Source organism: Leptonychotes weddellii, chromosome 11 (genome assembly GCF_054177405.1).
Source record: "Leptonychotes weddellii isolate Sample4059 chromosome 11, ASM5417740v2, whole genome shotgun sequence".
Lineage (NCBI taxonomy): Eukaryota > Metazoa > Chordata > Mammalia > Carnivora > Phocidae > Leptonychotes > Leptonychotes weddellii.
Window position 1 is genome coordinate 50713799 of NC_138379.1, and position 22902 is coordinate 50736700.

Sequence of the window (22902 nt, forward strand, 5' to 3'; positions counted from 1 at the left end):
TGATTTGTTTTGGAATTCCCCATTTTCTAAAGTTTAAAGCCCTACTAGGTTACTACTTGACTTAAATGTTGCTACAGAAAGCAATAAGGCCTTTAAGGCCTTACTTCTTTAAAGTTGTCACTTCAGAAATATCATTATAAATTAAAGGGAAAGAAGAAACATTTAAAGAAGAACAGAAGAGAAAAATTTGAATTAATTTGTTGATCTGTGAGAAGAGGTTAGGAGTGTATCCTTAGTAGAGGAAATATCAATACATAAACCAAGTAGAATGAAAGCAGAATTGGGTTATTATTTGAGAAATAGAAATAAAGGTTATTTTGTGCACAAAAGCTGTGCAGCATTAAAAAATTTCAAATCATGATCAATCCCAGAAGAGGGAGGCTGCTTTGGGTAACCACAGCATGCCAGTAAGATGAATATTGTTCATTTAGATCAGGTACGTACTAGCTCAGGATGGTTTGGAAGGCCACATTTTTTGCATGGTTCATCATCATCTGCTAGGATGGCTTCTTCACTTTCCTTTTCTTCCTCTTCCTCTGAAGCTGCAGATGATTTTTCACTGTCCGACCCTTCACTTTCATCATTGCTGGAATATTTCCACCTGCCACGTGTTCGAGAACCAGTCCATCGAACTTTGCCTTTGGGTTTTACCTTATATAAAATTAAAAATTGGAATAATTTGGTATAATAAGAACATTAAAAAACAAGCTTCTCATTATATGTCAATTTTTAGTCAAAATACAAGAAGAAAATGAAAATTACTCTATCTTCATCAGAGATCTACCTACTATTAAATTTTGGTACATATTTCCATTATTTATTCTACTTTTGTTAGGGGGGTTTATAATGAACATTCTGTCTTATAAGTATTTCCCTAGTCATAAAATATATTATTAACATCACTGTAAATGACTGTATAATATGCCATCACACAGCTGTATTTATCTAATCCCTTACTAGACAGACATTTAGGTAGTTTCCCAGTTTTTCACTTTCACAAAAAATGGCTCCTTGTAAATATAAATTTTTACAAACCTCTGTGGTTAGGATAAATTCCTTGAAGAGGATTCTGGGTCAAAGGCCATGCACATTTTAAAGGCTCTCTAAGAGAGCACTGACTATATTCTCACATATTGTTATATAAAAGTTTCAATTCCCATATTAGAGATGAATGTAAAATTTTTTATGGGTCAGAACTGTATATAAAAATCCTGACAAATATAAAAATGTATTATTCAGAGAATAAGTTTATAATGTTGTAAACTGCTTTTTACCACCTGGTTTCAGTCTTTTGATTCATAGTTCAGTTCATTCCTACAGTGTAAGTCCCCATCAAAGACCAAAATAATTCTAACAACAGAAGGGGAAATGCTTTTAAAGAATTAAAAATTTAGTATTTCAGGGAACAAAGGATCACTTACAATGGAGGACAATCTGATCACTTAAATAAATTAAAAATAAAAGTAGCAGTTTTCATTATAACAAACTCCTATAAACGAGCTGTAGATTTGTACTAGATTTTGCTTAAAATAAAAGAGTCATAGAAAAGAGAATTCTGGCTTCTAAGACTAATGATTAAATGGGGGAAGACAGACACTCTCATACACGGTAAGGAGAGTACAGTAACGGGGCCTTTTGGGGAGGGCAATGTGCCAACAGCTATCAAAAGTTAAAATACACACATGCCCCTTGACCCAGCAATGCCAATTCTAGGAGTCTATTCTAAAGAAATACTCACTTATGTCCAAAAGGATCTTCAATGCAGCATTGCCTGTAATAGTGAAAAATTGGAAACAACCTAAATGTCAATCAATAAGGGAGTGATTAAATAAACTGAGGTACATCCACACTATGGAAAACTGTGTAGCCATCAATAACCAAAAGGTAGACTACATCTACTGACATGGAAAGAGTTCAGAGACACAGTGATAAGTGAAAAATTCATAGAAAAATGAACATATTCAATTTATTTTTTAAGTGAATGGGTAAATATTTATGAACATACATATTAATGTATGGAAAAAGAATTGGAAAGAGATGTATCCCAAACTCTTAATAGTGTTTATGAGGCATTTTAATTTTTCAATCCTACAGGTTAGGTATTACCTGCATAGTTTACAAAGAGAATATATATTCCCATATTGCCTGTAATAGAGAAAAAGTTTAAAAGATGACAAGATTATACAGCATGAAATTTAATATTTGGGGATAACTAGTGAGAAAAGACATCTCAGATATAGGAAGAAAGATACCTTTTTTTTTTTTTTTAAAGTGCTCTTTGAATGACTTCTTTTTAACCAAAATCAAGAGCTACACTTAGGCCCAATTATTTCTAATAAATAGAGAATAGGAGAAATTTTACCTTGCTTACTTTAGAATTTGTATCCTTCTCCGTTTTTTTCAGATTTTCTTTTTTGTCTGCTTTCTGCAAAGCTGCTGACTCTTCATCCACTTCATCTTCTCCTTCCCCTCTTTTTTTATCAGCTTTCTGATCTCTGATCTCAGCCACTTTTGCTGTGGGTCTAGATATTCTTGGAGACCTCCTTAAAGTACGACCTACGTTTGTTTTCTCTTCTTCCTTTTCTGTCTTCTCTTGCTTCGTTTCTAGTTCTGGAACTTGGGGAGGAGAATCTGGCTTCTTCTTCCGACTGGATATCCTAATTGTTAATTTGATGCCCTCTTTCTGCCTTTCAGAGGTTATCTCTGTGTTTTCTGAGGCAGTGGTTTCTTCTTCAGGAACCAGCTTATATTTAAATTTGCTTTTTTGCGTAGAACCCTTTGTCTCAGAATGATCCTCTGTGCCAGAGGTCTGGGCATTGTCCAGATGATCTGTTTCTACCTTGGTGGATTCGGAATCCTTTTGTAGAATTTCTGGGTCTGTTTTTTCTAGGGGCTGACTTTCAGTGGAACTTGTGCTCTGACATTCCACCACTTCCTTTTCTGAGGCTAATTTCTCACAGTCGTCCGTCATGTTAGATGGTGCTGAGGTTTCAGCTGCCTCAGGAGAGACTAGCTTTACTGATTCTAGAGTATACTTTGGAACCTCCTCTGGTATTGGACTCAATCTTTGTGTGTCCTTATCAAGAAAAGTCTTTTTGGACTTCTCTAACTTTTCAAGACATTCTAGGACTGGTGTGCGCTTATCCTTTTTACTTTTGGGAGACTTCTCGTCAACTTTCAGGGTACAAGATTCAGTGGCAGATAAAGCAGTTTTCAAAGAGAGATCCTTTGCCATCTCAGAAGTCTCAAGAGAGATTTCCATTTCTGGAGGATCAGTCTCCTCTAATTGCCCTTTTTGATTTTGGGACTCTAAGACTGATACTGAACTATCTGCATCTTTCCCTGTAGGGACCACTTCCTTCTCAAGATCACCTATTTTCATATTCGTTATGACAGAATTTAAGGACTCTGCTCCATTTCCCTCCACGATGACACTTCTGTCTTTAGAGGGGCTACAGCTATCTTCTTTTGTATCATAAAACCTTGTCTCCATTTGTTCTGTCTTAAAATTTGCAGTTACCTTTTCATCACTAACTTCTCCATTTACCAGTTGTTTCCCTTCATGACCCAAAATAGTGATTGTAGAGATCCTTTTACAAGTCTCTTCCTCTTGTTTTATTTCATCTTTCAAAAACTCTTTTGTTGGAGTAACTGATTTACACAAAGGTCCTTTGATTGGACTGTCAAAATCATCACTCAGTTTAATTTCTCGTTTTTTTAGTGGTATCTTCGCCTGCTGATCATTTTTAATTTTCTCGGTTTCTTCCGTAGACTTCTCAGTGATTTCTTGAGAAGATCGAACATTGCCACCAAACTCCAGCCTCTCTGGCTCTAGCTTCTCCATGCTACCTTTGATATCTTTAGGATCTGCCCTAAATTCCTTTACTTCAACTTTAGTGGGTTTGACATTTTCCTTGAAGGAATCACTTTCTTCTTTGATAATCCTTTTTTCCTCACTTTCTGGCAAAGGTTTTTCTAGCTTGACTATGACTGGCAGTTTGACAAGTTCCTTTTCATCTTCTTTTTCTATTTTCACAGTAGCCTCTTCCAGAGCACTGGGTGTAGAACAGTTTTCTGAATCTACTGGCTGCTCTTCACTTTTCATCTTTTCATTTTCCTTCTGTTCCTCTAAAAATCAGGAAAAAATTTACATAAATCTAAGCATTCAAGATTATAAAATATAAAAGGCTAAATATAATAGATATTCCCATTGGAAATTTCCCTCTTAAAAGAGGTGGCTTGTCAATGGACATTTGACCAAAAAAGAAACATAAAACAAAAAACAAAATACCCCAAATCTGACAGTGAAGGAAATTACCAAACCTGAAGCAAAGCTTCTAAATATTAAAAAATGGTTATTCAGAAATATTCATGTTTCTGCTTTATACTTTTAGCTTCAGTGTTCTCAATGGAATGCAAATGTTTATACAGTTCAAATAATTTATTCAAGCTCAAGTGATGGCTTAAAAATGTGAACTAAAAATACTACATAAAACATTTCCAAAAGACCGTATTTGTTTTAAAAACTGACAAATGTTCTTCCTTGTAAGTCACTGAGCACTTCATTTCATTGAGGTAACGTGAGCATGGCAGTGGAAAAATGTTTGTTTTATGCTTCATACGGATTATAAAAATAACACAATTCTGTACAGAAAATGAAACATATGCCCACAAAGAGAATAAAAGGTCCACAATCCTAATACCCAGAGGCAACCACTATTACTATTTTACATTACTTCATTCTAGTCTTGTATATTTTTGACAAAGTTTCAGGATCATGTTGCCCCATTTTTTTCATTGAAACACTATCACTTTCTTATGATATTTAATGCCTTTTAAGAAATGAGACTTATATAACAGTCCTCAATGTGGTTGTATTACAATTTACTTTATCAAATGCCATTAGTGAACACTTCAGAAGTTAATATGTTACCAACTATGTATGTTTATCATCAATTCCTCTTTTTACCTTAATTGGCTATGTATTTCCAACTTTTATGGAGTATCTAGTAGTGCAAAAACCATATTTGGCAAATAGCATCATCTTTGTGAATTTTTTTTGCATTTAAAAAAAATTTTTATTTTACTTTAAGTAGGCTCCATGCCCAGTGTGGAGCCCAATGTGGGGCTTGAACTCACAACCCTGAGATCCAAGACCTGAGCTGAGATCAAGAGTTGCATGCTTAACCAACTGGGCCACCCAGGCATCCCAACAGCATTATCTTTGAATGGGATTACACAGATTGCACAGACAATGTAAACCAGTGCTCAGAGAATCTGAGCAGAGTGTTTTCACAGAATTCTTCAAATACTAATTTCATCTCTATTTCCCATCACTTCACCCTATCCTTATAACTAAAAAAACTCAGCTCTAAATGGAGTTTTACCAAAGTAGTAATTTTTACAAAAAATTTTGCACACATTATGCCAAATTGATAAACCAGAGTTACAATGTATTTTGTAGGTATAAAACAGAATAGAATAGAAGGGAGGTGAAGTAGGACATGTTTTTGAAAATAATAATGCAATATCTTTAAAAGAGTAAATATTTAAATTATAAACCACTATTTCTTTTACTTAATTCATGTTGCAAATTTACCATTCAAGGACCACTAAGAACCATTCAGAACCTGAAACAAAGGATTAGTATTGCTTTTCACTCTTTACACTGTTGTGATTTCATATATGCATGCCACCAAGGAAATTAAAGACATGACACTAATGATCTGATTTGTGTGTCCTCTCCTTCCCACTGAAAAAATAGCCTTAGTAAATTCCTGATTATTGAGATTGGTTAGCCTATTAGGAAATCTAATTAAATGAACATCTTGGTTAACAATTAAAATACTGATTACCATTTTTAAAAATAACTTCAACCTAATACTAAGGGCTTACAAAACACAATTTAATAATTCTTCTATATGTTTTGGCTCAGAAAACAACTCAGGACCTCACTATGGCTCTGACTGAGGTAAAATGACACTATGTTTTCATTTGGCAACGGTGAATGAGAAAGATCTCTTCAGTGACTTTAACTGATTCCAATTTGGTAACAACATGGCAAAATAAAATGAGGAATAACATTAGGTTCAAGGCTCCCAGGCTCATGAATCCTAATTCACCTAGTGAATTCCGCATATGTCTCAAACTATCTGATCCTCATTTCTTCATCTACAAATAAAACAGTTGGAGTAAGTGAGCTGAAAAATTACACTTTGCTTATATTTCTCCTAACCCCAAAATGTTAAATTCTTGGTATTTTTGTGTTTGGCTCAATTCCTTTCAGATGTGAAAACATTTATTACTCCAGCTTCCCTAGATTACATAGATGTGTCCCTAAAACCGCAAAGAAAACAGAATCATTACAGAAAATGAGCCTTCAAGCACAATCACAACTGGTTAAAAAGATCATTCAGTTACATAAGCATTTTCCCAAAGTTTCCTTAAAAAGAAACTGGAAAAGAAATGCAAATGAGTTAAGAGACATAAAATTTGAAGAAACAAAACTTAAGGTAAAACTCTCTTCAAAACTCACAATGGAGCAGCAACACTGCTTGGCAAACTTGAGGCAATTCAAGAGAAGTATTATCTACCGTAGGTTTTTAAAGCAGATTCATTCATTTACTCAACAAATTTTTACTGATCACCTATTATGTGCTTTCGCAACCAGCCCAACCACAATCACTATGGAATAAAACACTGAATGTCCTATAAAAGTTAACTGTAAAGGACATCACTAGGTTTCTATCCAGTACAGACATACCTCCTTTTATTGGGCTTCACTTTATTGTGCTTTGCAGATATTGCATTTTGTTCAAATTCAAAGCTTGTGGCTACCTTGCATCGAGCAAGTCTATTGGCACCATTTTTCTAAAAGCATTTGCTCACTTCATGTCTGTCACATTTTGGTAATTATCATAATATTTCAAGGTTTTTCATCATATTATATTTGTTATAGTAATCTGTGATCAGTGATCATTTGATGTTACTATTACAATTGCTTTGGGGCTCCACGAACCACACCCATTTAAGATGGTCAACTTAACTGATGGTAAGTGTGTGTGTTCTGACTGCTCCACCAACTGAGCATCCCCCTATCTCTCCTTCTCCTTGGACCATCCTATTCCCTGAGACACAACAATACTGAAATCAGGCCAGCTAATAATCTTAAAACAGTCATTACGTGTTCCAGCAAAAGGAAAAGTTGCACATCCCTCCAATTAAATCGAAAGTTAGAAATGATGAAGCTTAGTAAGGCATGTCAAAAGTCAAAAGATCTACTCTGCCTGTGCTCCATGAGGGGAACAACAAAGCCTGGATGATAGCACGTCTGTTTACAACAGGGTTTCCTGAATATTTTAACCCCACTACTGGGACCAACTGCTCAAAAAAAAAGATTCCTTTCAAAATACTGCTGCTCATTGACAGTGCACCTGGTCACCCAAGAGCTCTGATGGAGATGGACAAGATGGATGTTGTTTTCATGCTCGTTAATACAACATCCATTCTGCAGCCCATGGATCAAGGCATCATTTCCACTTTCAAGTCTTATTATTTAAGAAATACATTTCATAAGGCTATAGCTGCCATAGATACTGATTCCTCTGATGGATGTAAGCAAAGAAAACTGAAAACCTTCTGAAAAGGATTTACTATTCTAGATGCCATGAAGAACATCTATGACTCATAGGAAAAAGTCAAAATACCAACATGAACAGGAGTGTGGAAGAAGTTGGTTTCAGCCCTCAGGGATGACCTTATGGGGTTCAAGACTTCAGTGGAGGCAATAACTGCAGATGTGTTAGAAACAGCAAGAAAACTAGAATTACAAGTGGAGCCTGAAGATGGGACTGAACTGCTGTAATCTCATGATAAAACTTGAACAGATGAGGGGTGGCTTCTTATGGATGAGCAAAGAAAGTGGTTTCTTGAGATGGAAACTACTCCTGGTGAAGATTCTGTGAAGATGATTGAAATGACAGAAAGGATTTAGAATACTACATAAACTAAATTGATAAAGCAGTGGCAGGGTTTAAGATGATTGATTCCAATTCTGAAAGAAGTTCTACTGAGAGTAAAATGCTATATCAAACAGCACTGCATGCTAGAGAGAAATCACTGATGAAAGGAAGAGTCAACTGATGTGGCAAACTTCATTGTTGTCTTTTTCTTTTTTTTAAGATTTTATTTATTTGACAGAGAGACAGAGAGAGAGCACAAGTAGGCAGAGCGGCAGGCAGAGGGAGAGGGAGAAGCAGACTCCCTGCTGAGCAGGGAGCCTGATGCGGGACTCGATCCCAAGACCCCAGGATCATGACCTGAGCCGAAGGCAGACGCTTAACTGACTGAGCCACCCAGGTGCCCCTGCTGTCTTATTTTAAGAAACTGCCACAGCCACCCCAACCTTCAGCAACCATCACCCCGATAAGTCCGCATCCATCAACATCGAGGCAAGACCCTCCATCAGCACAAAGATTATGACTCACTGCAAGCTCAGATGATGGTGAGCATTTCTTAGCAATGAAGTATTTTTGAATTAAAATATGTACATTGTTTTTGTAGACATATATTGCACACTTAACAGACTACAGTAGAGTGCAAATATAACTTTTATAATCACTGGGAAACCAAAAAATTCCTTTGATTCATTTTATTGTGATACTTGCTTTACTGGGGTGGTCTAAAACTAAACCTGCAAGATCTCGAAGGTATGCTTTTGTAAGTTTCCTCTTTTTTCTTACTAAAAGAACCTGGTTTTTGTTCAGTAAAGTACTTGCCTCTTTAGATACCTTATAGCTAGGAGTCATACGATCCAGTTCTGACCAAGGAAATATATGAGGAAGTCTCCTGGGTGAGACTTACCAGGTTCAGCTGACCTACGCCTTTTGCCTTTCTCCTTTCTACCCAGAGTCTACACACAATACATGGAGAGGGAGCAATCAAAGCCACACTGTAAGGATAGCAGACTAGGAAGGGTATTTGATGGCTTCACGGAGCTGCTTAGTCAGACTTGGACTACTGACTACCTCACTTTTTATTCCAAGAAAAAAAAACCCAATGCTGTTTGAACAAACATGTAGCCAAATGTAATCATGTCTGATACATTTTCCTTTCACTTTTGCTTTCTATTACCTTTCCTCTTCCATACTGACCAAAATTTATCCATATCCACTTAATATATATTGGGTTTGTCATCCACTGGGTGATAAAGGGGTAACTAATGCCTGATGAGGTGTAATTTCTTTATAATCTTCCTCTTCTAAGCCAAGACTTAATTTTAAAATAGCATAGTGGTTTCAGAGTCTGCTCCAATCTTATATACCTATGGTAAATTAATACAAACACTTCAAAGAGCAAGCTGGAAATATCCACTCTAAAGCCTGAAGAAATATACTCTATAATAGAGTAATTCTGCTTATAGAAAATATACTTACATATACTATACAGAAAAATAAGCATGAGTATTTATTACAGCACTGCTATAAAACTGCAAAATTAGAAATAATCTAAATATCCATCAAATAGGAAAATGAATAACCACTGTATAGCAAATAATAGAAAAGAAACAAATTACATGGATCAATATGGCTAAATTTCAGAAACAGAATGATGAATGAAAATAGCAAGATGCAAAAGGAGCGAACATGTATTTGCAGTAGTTATAAAATGCATAAAATGAGGCTATATATTGATATGGCTACATACGTATGTAGCAAAATCATAAACGTATGTATAAGAATGATTCACAGGACTGTGGGGCCATGCCTAGAAAAGGAGGGAAAAGGAATGGAATGGAAAATGAGGGGAAAATATCTGCTTCTGTAACAGTTTTAATCAAAAGCAAATTTTAGCAATATCTAAGTGTTTTATACTGTGTTGTTTATTTGAACAATTTCATTAAAAATTAAGAAGATATGAGTCAGACAAACTTTAATGCTCTAGTGCCACTTCCAAACTGGCTAGTTATGAGACCTTGGGGAAACTATCTTCCTACATTTCTTTAGACTCTAAACTCAAAGTGAAATAAAAATACCTATCGTCACGAAACTGCTGTGAGGGGTGCCTGGGTGGCTCTGTCAGTTAAGTGTCCGACTCCTGGTTTCGGCTCAGGTCATGATCCCAGGGTCATGGGATTGAGCCCCGAGTCAGGCTCTGTGCTTGGCAGAGTCTGCTTGAGGATTCTCTCCCTCTCTCTCTGCCCCTCCCTCAACATGTACTCTCCCCTCACCCTCTTCCCTCAAAGAAAGAAAGAAAGAAAGAAAGAAAGAAAGAAAGAAAGAAAGAAAGAAAGAAAGAACGAACAAAGGAAAGGAAAGGAGAGAAATTGTTGTGAGGGCTTTTTTTTTTTTCCTTTTTAATGAAGCCCGTGAAGCACTCTGTCCAATATTTGAGAGCTGTTATTATTGTTATTATTCATTATTTGGCTCCTTCTTACCATAAACTTTAGCCACATTAGAAAATGCAGGGTTTCCCAAAAATGTCATCATTGCTTAGAAAGCCATTTCTACTCTTCTTTACCTCCTCATTCCTCTCTTTCCCAATTTGTAAAACAATTAAAAATATCAATAACTTATCCCACATGATTGCTAATGATTACTGAAGGATGCATTAAATGATAATCATTATTATTATTACATTATTGACAAAATCTTACATCTGTCAAGCCCATGGTATGCATTCAATGATAATCATTACTAATCATAATATCATAATCATTATTTTATTACAGTATTGGCAAAATCTTACATCTGTCAAGCCCAGTTAAAACATCACTGGATTTTATAGTTTTATCTGAGTTTTTCCCGCACTAAGAATTAACCACTCCCCCTCCTGTGTTTGCATACTGCTTTACTTATTTGAGAGAGAGAGAGAGAGAGAGAGCATGAGCAGGGTGAGAAGCAGAGGGAGAAGCAGGCTCTCTGCTGAGCAGGGAGCCTGATACAGGGCTCAATCCCAGGACCCTGGGATCATGACCTGAGCCAAAGGCAGACGCTTAACGACTGAGCCACCCAGGCGCCCTTCTTTAAGGAATGTTTAAAGACTTGGGAAAATCCTCATAGTAGAAGAAGTATAAGGGCGCCTGGGTGGCTCACTTGGTTAAGCGACTGCCTTTGGCTCAGGTCATGATCCTGGAGTCCCTGGATCGAGTCCTGCATCGGGCTCCCTGCTCGGTAGGGAGTCTGCTTCTCCCTCTGACCCTCCTGACCCTCCCCCCTCTCATGTGCTCTCTCTCTCAGTCTCTCTCTCAAATAAATAAATAAAATCTTTAAAAAAAAAAAAAGTATAAAAAGTAGGATATATAATTGCATTTATCACATAATCTCAATTCTAATAAATAAATAAACAACCATGCCTAAAATAAGCACTGGAAAGAAAGAAATAACAATATTAACAGTGGTTTTCCCTCTTGGTCACAAGATAATGAATAATTTTTATTTTTTGCTTTACACTTCTCCAAGTTTTCTAGAACGAACATGTATTATCTTTACAGTGAGATAAACTATAAGCAACCCAATTATAAGAAACCCTGGTTTGCCCAGGACTGAGGGGTTTTCTAGGACATGGGACTTGCCATGATAAAACAGACAATCCTAGACAAAGGAGAACAGCTGGTCACACTATTCCCATTCATGCTGACTTGTCATTAAAATTAAATATGTACACTGCTGTTTCTACAATGGTACTGCTAAATTTCTCTGGAACCATCTCTCATTCTGTTTATCAACCAGAGTAAAATGTGTTGACCATTTTGCAAGACAGCCAATTAGGGCTTAAGGAACATTAAATAGCAGAGCAATGCAAATCTAATCTGGACCACAAAAGCAACTCTTCAGATTTAGCATTCATGAATTTAGGTAAGTTTACATTTACCTTTTTAACATACATTCAAAATTAATTGGCAGTAAACAGGCACAAGGCATCTATCATGGGCAGAGATCTGTATCAGCTACTGGGAATAAGACTGGTATTACAATAAATTCATGGTCACCAGCTATCCCTGAGACACTGACACTGCCAGTAACCTTCCCCCTTTTCTCCAGCAATAACTATTTCAGTGTTCTTCACTATCCTTAAACCTGTGATCTCTCTGCTATGTCCGCATTTTCAGATGATTCCGTCCTCCATTTCACAGAGAAAATAGAAGCCATGAGGCAGAATGCTCCTTCTCATCACCTGACCTGTAAACCTACTCCTGTTAAAATACAGATGCTATTTTAAGCTAAGGCCAATCCTTCTACCTATTTTTTGGATCTCATCTCCTCCAGTCTACTCAGGAAGGGTTTTATTTTTTAAAAAATATTTTTATTTATTTATTTGAGAGAGAGAGAGCGCGAGCGCACAGGGGGAGAGTGAGAGGGAGAAGCAGGCTCCTGCTGAGCAGAGAGCCCAATGCAGGGCTCAATCCCAGGACCCTGAGACCATGACCCAAACCGAAGGCAGCCACTCAACTGACTGAGCCCTGCAGGCCCCCCAGGAAGAGTTTCAAACAGTGCTGTCATCTCACTTGTTTTAATGGGACCTCATGGCTGTCCTATGCCAAGTAAATAAAGAAGACCAAGGAGAGAAACAAGAATAGTTTGGGAATTATTTCAAGAGAATTCATGATAAAAGCTTTTCAAGGTCATCTCATTTTATTCAGACTAAAAATCAACATTCTCAATAAACCACAAGGCCCTATACAACCTCTGCACCCCTCTCCCCCACCTCCCATAGCCTGACCTCCCTGATCTCATTTCCTCCTGTATTAGAATACCCCTCACTCATTCTGTGTCAGCTGTATTACTCACCTTGCTATAAAACAGGAGCCAGCAAATTTATTCTGTAAAGGGTCAGACAGTAAATATTTTAGTCTGTATACCAGCTAATCAACTCTACCTTTGTAGTAAGACAGCAACTATGGACAATAAGATACTAAAAGAATCAATACATCTAATTAACAAAAGAAAAGCAGGCCAGGTGGCACCTGGGTGGCTGAGGTCATAATCCCAGGGTCTTGGGATCACGCCCCATGTGGGCTTCACGCTGTCCCTCCCCTTGTGCCCCTCCCCCCACCTGTGCGCGTGCACACTCTCTCTCTCTCTCAAATGAATAAATAAAATCTTTAAACAAAAAACAAAGAATAGCAGGCCGTATTTAGCCTGCAGCCCCTACTCTGCCAATCTCTGCTCTAACATATTAAGTAGACAATGCTTCCCCCTCAGGGTCTTGCATTTGTTTCTGTCTGCTTAAAAAAACCTTTTTTCCTCGGGTATCTTCATGGCTTGCTCTTGCCAACCCTTTAGTTTTTACTCAAGTGTCACATTTTCAGTGAGTCCTTTTCTAACCCCCAATCTAAAGTTACACCCTCCCTCATGCCCCAAATTATTTTACCTCCATAGCTCCTTATCATCATCTAATATACTATGTATTTACTGATCTTGTTTATTGTCTACCTCCCCATATTATGTAAGTGTCATGAAGGCTAGAAGTCGATTGATTTTGTTTACAGGTTTATTCCAAGTACTCAATAAATATTTGTTGATTGGAATGAATGAATGAAATATTACAGGTAAAGTATCAACCATGCTTATGAGAGGAATATATTTTTGCAACTGAAATATTTTGCTTGGCAAAGAAACTTTTCACCATTTTAAAGATGTTGACAGAATTTACAGTTTCCAAAAGGGGCTCAAAATACTGCAATTATCATTTGATTTTATCAATATCATGTACTTAATGGACAAATAAGAGGAGCTGCCTACACTAACACAGCAGTACGACCAATTTACTGCATGCTAAAGGGATATGAATTGGTGCCAATTTTAAAATAATTTATTTATTTATTTGACAGAGAGAGAGAGAGCAAGAGAGCACAGTCAGGGGAAGTGACAGGCAGAGGGAGAAGCAGGCTCCCCACGGAGCAGGGAGCCCAGCAAGGGGCTTGATGCCAGGACCCTGAGATCATGACCTAAAGCAGAAGGCAGATGCTTACCCACTGAGCCACCCAGGCACCCCTGATGCCAATTCTTTTATAATTTATTTAAAAATTACACAGTAGATATCTGACAGAGGATTTTTTTTTATAATTAACTATAACAAAATAAAGAAAGCCACACAAAACAAATAACAGATTAATAAATTATTAGAAGGCAAACAGGAAATAGGACCTTGCCAGCTATTTTGCAAGCCTTACACATGCCTCTTCCCAAGAATTCCCTCTCCCTACCAAGAAAAACCATTAACTTGACTTTTATGTTAAGCACGTCCTTATTTTAGTTTTACCTGTGTATTATTTTCCTTTTTCTGTCCCTTTAATTTTCTGTTGTCCCCTCCATCCTTTACTTTTCTTGCAGTTTATTTGTTCAAGTCACTGAATCATTTGTCCTATAATTTCTGGATTACGCTGACTGTACTCGCATGCTCCTCTGCCCTTTCTGTCCCTTAAATCGTCACTTTGATCTATAGCCTTCATCAGATTCAAGTTTAATTTTTGGGGCAAAACTACTTCAGTGATGGGCCTTAATGTCTGATTATTTCTTTTTGTGATGTTGATACTGATGCTCACTATCTAAAACCTTTATCAGGAACGCCAAAATGGTGATATTCCCGTTCTATCATTCCTTCATCAGTGAGTTGTTGGAATAAAATCTATAAACTTTACAAATTCACTATTTTGTTATATGGTGGTACAGTACATATAGAAAAGGAAGGATAAGTGTTTGATTCTTTTATTTAACAATTTTCAAAACCATAATTTGATCGCCACTGGCATTCTCCAAAGGTAACCAATTTTTCTTTTAGTATCATAATGAAAGTAACGGATTTAAGCATATTCAATTATGATCTCTTTAAGTTGGCTCTTGAGTCTTTTTTTTTTTAAAGTAGGCTCCACACGTGTGGGGATTGAACTCATGACCCTGAAATCAAGACCTGAGGTGAGATCAAGAGTTAGATACTTAACCGACCGAGCCATCTAGGTGCCCTGGCTCTTGAGTCTTTTTGACTTGACTTGAAAACATCCACACTACCTGGAATGATAAAATGTTTCTTGGCTCATTCTCATTATGCCTCTGAATTGGTGGGAAACTTTTTCACAAACACAATCTAGGTGTTAAGGCTGATCACTACTATTGGGTTGGACACTGTTTCTAAGTTTTTTCAGTGGACAGAACTAGAAAATATATGTATATTTTTTTAATAAAAATAATTCATAAATTCATAATGCTATTTCAGTGTTTTCTTAATATCTTCTATCTTACATCTTATAATCCCCCCTTGAGAATCTTGGTTTTAAAGGCAACACGGGTGATATAATTAAAATATTAGTTATTATTTTTTTCTCATGCTAGATACAAAATATTCTCAGAATAACAGTATTGACACCATCATCAGTGATTTAATAAAAAGTTAAGAGGTATTTGTGTATACTCTTCCCATTTTTTCTCCATCTGTCTTACTCTAGCTCCACTGTCAAAACACATATCCATTAAAGACTACACATTCTTTCTCATGTCTGCCATGTAGATTTAGGTACGTGTAACTACAAATTTAATGCAACATTCTTTTTAAAATCTTATTTTGAAATAAATTTAGACATACAGATATGTTACAAAAATAGTTCAAGTACACCTTCACCCTGTTTTTCCTAAAGTTAACAACTTAGATACCTATAGTACAATTATCAAAATCAGGAAACTAACATTAGTAAAATACTATTAATTAAACAGATTTTATTTAAATTTTGCCAGTTTTTCCCCAATGTCCTTTCCATTTAAGAATCCAGGACTCATTTTGTTCTTGTTTGTTCTTGTCTCCTCCAATGTGTGACCGTTCCTCATTCTTTCCTTGTTTCTGCTGACTCTGACACAGTAATTTTGTAGAATACCTCTTAATTTTGGCTTTTAAATGTTTTCTCAAGATTAGATTGAGATTATATATTTTTGACAAAAATTCCACAAAAGAGATGCTGTGCATTACATCAGAGAATACAGGATGTCAATGCCTGCTCATTTAGTTAAGGTGCTGTTGGCTGGTTATTACACTATGAAGTCACCATTTTTCTCCTTATAACAGGTAGATATCTTGGGGAGCTCACTGAAATTATGCTAATATTCTGTTGCTCCATAAATTGTAACCCACTGATTTTAGCATCTGTCAGAGATCTTGCCTGCAACAACTATTATTGTAGTGTTTCCCAAATGGTGATTTTGTATTTCCTTCATTCCTAACCAATATTTGTCAGCAGGGAAGGCTGTCCCTTCACCTCTATTTACTTATTTACACAATTATGTACTTACATTAAGTAGAACTCATGGACATTTATTTAAATCTATGGTTTAAATCTATCATTAATATAAATTTGTAGCTAAAACAGTTTCTGCTTTCACTACCGAGAGCTGCTTCTTATTGGCACCTGGGTACTACTGATACGCCCAAATGCTTTTTTGAGCACGTCCTGAGTCTCGGCATTCTGTGATGTCTGAGGCTCATCTTGTATTCTCCCTGCCCATCGCCAGAATCAATCTAAGGAGCGCTGGTTCCTTTTATTGGAGAATGATATTAATCTGGAGACCAAGAGTACACAGTACTACTGGGGTATCACTGTTCTTAGAGTTCTCCCATAAACAGAAGTAGGAAACATATATATGAATTATTAAGCCAAAAAATGAATATATTTTTATGTATTTTGAAAGCACTCACCACTGATATTATGTTAGTCATTCTGGCTATCTGAAGCTCATTTGCTTCAAGATTTCTAAAACAGACCTTAGATAATTAAGTTTATCTGCAGTCTTTATTTGAAAGCCAGTTTGGCTGGAAACATAATCCCTGGGTCACATTTTTGTTGCCTTACTTGTGTTATGGCATTTTATTCTATCATAAAACATTGCTTTCAAATACAGTGATGGCAGTCTGATTTTCATTCTGCTGTATGTCACGTGGTCTTTTTGCCTGGATAATCGGAGCCTTTCTTCTTCAAATCCCAGTAATTTTACTGGAATATGTCTTGATGTTGGTTGTTCTGGGTTCTTTTTCCAAGGTACGCAGTGCCTTTTCAACATGCAGCCTAACAACTTTGTTTCAGGAGGTTTTGTTAAGCACAGACTTCAGTATTTTTGTCTGTTCCCTTGCTTTGGTTTTGGTTTTCTTTTTTGTTGACCCTTGTTGGATTTTCTTTCCCATCTTCAAATCCTTATCTCTTTCTGTCAAATCTTTATCTCTTTCATTTCTTTTTGATTAAAAAATATATATAGCTTTCCATTTGCTATTTTGTAAAGGCACTAATCCTTGAGTTTGTCCACTCTGATGTTTCTTCTAGATTTGTGAGAAATCTTGACTCTTCTGAGTTCTACCACCTTTGAAGTTACAGTTTTCACATTTTATGGGAATGTCTTTAGGATAAGCTTTTATTCTCTGCAGTGATGTTTTTCTGCTTATTTTCTTTTGTTCTTATAATCCTGTGGGATTTGCTTTGATCCTTTTTAGTTGCTAATTTTTATGTCAAATAGATAGTTTTTCTAATTTCATAGCTCTAGAGCTCCCCATCTGTTATTTTTGTGAGATATTCAAATTTAAAGTGATTTACTTAATGAGATGAATGAACTCTATTCCTCTCTCATACTTTTATTTGAAGCTTCTTTTTTGCATGCTTAAATTGGATTTAATTTGGATTCTATTCCTAGCAGTTTGGACAAAGCTCAGTGTGGAGTTTGTTCTGGAAGGGAGGTTTGCCTGGAAAAGTTTGAGAACTCCCAAGGCCCACAGTACCCCTGAGCCCCTTTAAGACCTTAGTTTCAGATACTGTCTAGTTCTAAATTTTTGCCATTAATATGTTCCTTTAATGAAGGAATCTGTAGAGACTCAAAAGCCATACCACTGCCATTTTCCAACTGTGAATGATAACTTTAATTCTTCGTTCTAATTCAAGTCACAACAAACTTAATCAGAATGCCAATAGTTAATCTAATCATAAGATTTCTTTTGCTTTTCTCCTTCCCTCTCCAGCAAGCACAAATCATTCACATAAGAAGCAACATGATCTGTGTCCTATTGTTCCTGGCATAAAAATAAAAGAAATGCAAACTTCAATGTATTTTGTCCTTTATCCTGACAATTTAAGGCAGGCCTAACATAAAGAAGGAATGATGGTGATGATAAAAATAGTACATTTTCTTTTGTTTTTATAAAGGAAACTATTTAAGATATTGTAACAAGGTGACAATAACACCTGTATTTATCTGCTCTCTCTATACTTTTCTGTAGTGAAACAATATTTAACATGGTAATATAAAAGATTATTTTGTGCCAAGTACAAGGACATTTTAAAACCCATCCATAAGTCTCTAAATTAAACACCCATATCATATCAAAACCTTTCTTTGTAGCTGTAACAATTAGTACCGTTCCCCCCGCCCCCACAGAAGGCGTTACAAACTCTAATGGCCACAGGAGCCAGGCAAGAAAACATAAATGAGGCGTAAGAAAAACATAAAGTTAGAAATATAATTAAATTCTGTTTTTAGTGAACACAATATAAACATGTATAATGTTGGTGATTATATTTTAAATTTTAAAAAGCTACTAAAGTTTTATTATTTTATTTCTTAATTCATTGTTCCTTTGATTTGGAATCAGAAACTGGATCACTGTTTCTGGGAACGGGGGCTGGTCATTACGACAGTGTTGGATCTAGTACTTAGCACTGTTATATGCAATACAGAGTTTAGCCTTGAGTCATTTAATAGGGAGTTTACTACTATATACTTTATGCCAGTAAACAGCTGCTGGTGAGCACGAAGTATTAGCAAACACTGACAGAATTTTGTATACAGGGAATCTACTCTCAGGATTTTCACATAATTTTTATAATTGAATGCCATCATTATTTAGTTTTCAGTACTGTACTAGTAAACTTTGGTTTATATTACTTTAGAAAGGCAAACTGAACAATATTCATTTTCCTTTTTTTTTTTAAAAGATTTTATTTATTTATTTGGCAGAGAGAGAGAGAGCGACAGCAGGAACACAAGCAGGGGGAGTGGGAGAGGGAGAAGCAGGCTTCCCGCCGAGCAGGGAGCCCGATGCGGGGCTCGATTGCAGGACCCCGGGATCGTGACCTGAGCCGAAGGCAGATGCTTAACAACTGAGCCACCCAAGCGCCCCTCTGACTTCAAACTTAAGAAGGGAAATTAAGGGGCACCTTAACCTGAAACTAATATAACACCGTATGTTTAAGTACACTGGAATTCAAAGAAAAGAAAAGAAAAATATATATATATAACTGCTCATCTTAGCATAAGAAACAAATCTTAAAATTGCAGTTCTCCCCTTATCCCTCCTAATTTCTCTATCAGGTATCTTTTCCATTACCCATATTACTATGGGACTGTTTCATAATACTACATGTATGGACTGAATTATTCCCCCCTTAAATTCATGTTAAAGCCCCCATCCCCAATGTGACTGTATTTGGAGACAGGGCTCTTAGTGAGGTAATTATTGTTAAATGATATAAAAAAGGTAGAGCCCTAATCCAATAGAGCTGGTGCCCTTATAAGAAAAGGAAAAACACCAGATCACTCTCTCACCACACACACAAATAGAAGAGGCCATGTGAGCAGAGAGAAGGCAGCCATTTGTAAGCCAGGAAGGAAGTCTTCAGAGAACCTGGTCTGCTGGCACCCCAATCTGGGACTTCTAGCCTCTAAAACTGGGGGAAAATAAATTTCCGTTGTTTAAGTCACCAAGCCTGATATCTTGTTATGGCAGACAGGGCAGGCTAAGATACTACATTAAGTTGTATTATTTTGCCATGTTGAATTTAAGCTTTAGATCATATATCAAGTTAGTAATGGCCGCAAGAGAATCATCTGTAGCTTAGTTTACCTATTATAATTGCAGGAATATCCTTCACTGCTGCCAACAAGTCGCCTCTCTCTTTTTCCTTTCTCTTGTTTTTTCAATATTTGATAGACACATGAATATAATAATTTTTTTACTTTATATCATAAGAAAAACAAAATGTAAGTACTAGGCTAAGCAACTGAGATTAAGCCCAATTTTAGCGTACACAGAGAGGACTGAGGTAAACTGGAGAATGCAAATTCTAAGGAGAGTCAAACATTACTCAGCTGTACAGCTCACTGTTGATAGGCAAAAATAATGCTCCATTGTTAGCAGCTCTTCTAATTTCCAATTTTAAATGTTCACAGCAAATTCAAATTAAAAAAAAACAACGAACATGTGAAAACATGTTCCCACACAAATCTGTATATGAATGTTCATGATGGCATTATTAATAATAGCCAAAAAGTGGAAACAACTCAAATGTCCATCACCTCATGAATGAATTAACAAAATGTGGTATATCTATACAAGGAAATATTATTCAGTCATAGGGGTAGGTAAAAAGCGGCAAGTGACTGCTTAACTGTTACAGGGTTTCTTCATGGGGTGATGGAAATGTTCTATAATTAGATGGTGGTGATGGTTGCACAACATTGTGAATATACAAAAAACCACTGAATGGTACACTTTAATGCTGACTTTCACCTTAATTAAAAACAAAACAAAACAAAAAACAAAGCAGAACTGTACAAACCAAAATAAACATGTTTTCAGGCCAAATCAAGTTTGCAAGCTGCCAATCTACAATTTCTATTCTCTATTAAAGATTCTCAAGTGATATTCTTTACCCATTCTACATATAGGCAGAAGTGTATGATGCAAAAGCTAACAAAAGGAAAATCTTTTTCCAATTAGCAGAAAAAACTAAAGGTTAGGATTTCTTCAACTTTGTTTTTCCCCATATAAGTTCTTTTTAGCTTTCTGGTCCCTTTCAAATTAGAATATAGTATCTAACATGGAGTGAAAACATATATTAAACTTTATGGTGTCCTAGAAGAATAGTAACTTCTAGGTAGTATACCACCAGACAAGACATCCAAGACATCCTGGGTCTTAGAGAAGGGCTTAAGTTATACCTAACACTCACTCACTTTGAAATCTATTGTCTATCACAATCTGAGAAGAACAAGTCAGCAAGTATTTGAGAGCTTCAAGCTTTGTAGTATGACTGACCCTAATATAAGTGGGGAAAAAATAGTATTTAAGTGCCAGCAGAACTTAGAAAAAGGATCAAGATTCTGAGATTCCAGATGGCCCTGAATAACTAGAATTCCCAGAGTGGAGGAAAAGTATCTCAGGGAGATAAAAGCATGATAAGGACACAGAAGGAATGCCCAAGACACAAGGAGAAAATAAAGTCATCTAGATAATCAAGAACCAGTGCTCATGTAAAGAACTAGTGGGATGGTAATTAACATAAAAAAAAAAAAACCTAGTGGGAGATAACACTAGAAACATCGTTTGAGGCCAGACTGTGAGATTCTGAATGCCAGTTTAAGAAATTCAGACTTTTTCAAAGACAATTTCAATAACCTTTGAAATAAAAAACCAATTTAATTACTCAGTTAGTGAATGTTTTAATAAAGACATATGATGCCATCTTTAGATCTTTTCTTTGCGTGCTTTTATATGTAATGCATTTTTTCTTGGCACTTACAAAAAAAAAAACTTACTAAGGTTGGATACAAAGCATGGCAATTCAACTAACAATTAAAGAAAAATCTATTTTAGTTGCAAGAATAAGAGTAGCTGTTTTATTCTTTCCCCGGTTCCTGTTTATTTTTTGTCTTACTGATGTCTGATTTCCAAATATCCCCTCTCTCCCTCCTCTCCCTGCCCAAGGGCAGTATTTATTTACATCTGCAAGTAATAAAAATGATAAGCCAGAATCCCATTTCTTTGGTCTTGCTTGGAACAGAACACAATAACTACACATAAGAGGAGTGAGTAAGAGATGGGGCTTTAGGGCCCGAATAAAACTGTCGACTCCCTCAAATTATGTGTTTCTGCAGCATCTAAAGTACACAAACCCCAGAGAAAGACCAAAGACTGCCCAAGTGTGAACACTGGGTATGCCACTAACAGGCTGTGTGACCCTGGGAAAGTCACTGAAACCTCTCCTTGTCTCCCTTCTCTCATCTGGAAAAGAACCCAAAAAACCCCATAAAAAAACTGAAATACTAATTTCATACCTAACAGAGTGGTTGTGAAGATTATATGACTTAACGCATGTAAAGCACTGAGCACATTACTTGGCACATGATCAATGGTATGTGTCAGCTATTTTATCCACTTTAGTGAAAACTTCACAAAAGCCAAGGATTTGTCTTTGCTTATTGAAGTCTCATGTCTAAAACGGTGCTTAACACATAGTAGGTGTAAAATAAGTATTTCCTGAATGAATAAGCACATTTTGCTATTAGAGTAAGAGAAACAGAAGAGACACTGTTTAAAAGAGAAAGGAGAAAACCAAAAAAGGTTACATGTCTTGATCCTCCTCCTGCGCTACTTTTTAAAGAGATGTCCTCCCCCACAGATTCTCTCTTAACTGCGTTGAGTGTTAAAATATCAGCATTCAGACATCAGCAACAGCTGTCTGAAAGACTTTGCTGTATTTAAATAAATACAAGGTTAGGAGAAAACTGCCCCTGTAACCTTGCTATCCAAAGTGTGGTTCTCTGACCGGCAGCATCAGCATCACCTAGGTCCTTGGTAGCTTTTTAAAATGGCAAATCATCAGCTTCACACAAGACCAATTCAATCAGCGTCTGCATTGTAAAAAGATCATCAGGTGAACAGCATGCATATTAAAATTTGAGAAGTACAACCCTAGACCACTGTAGTTGAAAAGTATAGGTGATACAAGGACCAGGGTTCAAATCTAGACTCTGACACTTTATTATCCATAGGACCTAGGGCAAGTTTATAAACTTCCCAATTCCCTCATCTATAAAACTGAAACAATAGTAACAGCAGTTCCCTCAAGGAGCTGCTATGATGACTGAATGGAAATGC

General features: G+C 36.4%; 1 protein-coding gene across 1 annotated transcript in view; it reads right to left on the reverse strand.

Annotated features, from left to right (window-relative positions):
• RSF1 (remodeling and spacing factor 1) overlaps positions 1 to 22902 on the reverse strand; it is a 151015-nt gene that overhangs the window by 36975 nt on the left and 91138 nt on the right. The window contains exons 4-5 of the mRNA XM_081797331.1: positions 2363 to 4128; positions 445 to 651 (exon numbers count right to left, since the gene is read on the reverse strand). Coding sequence (XP_081653457.1) covers positions 445 to 651; positions 2363 to 4128 — 1973 coding nt within the window. The remainder of the gene's footprint in view (positions 1 to 444; positions 652 to 2362; positions 4129 to 22902) is intronic.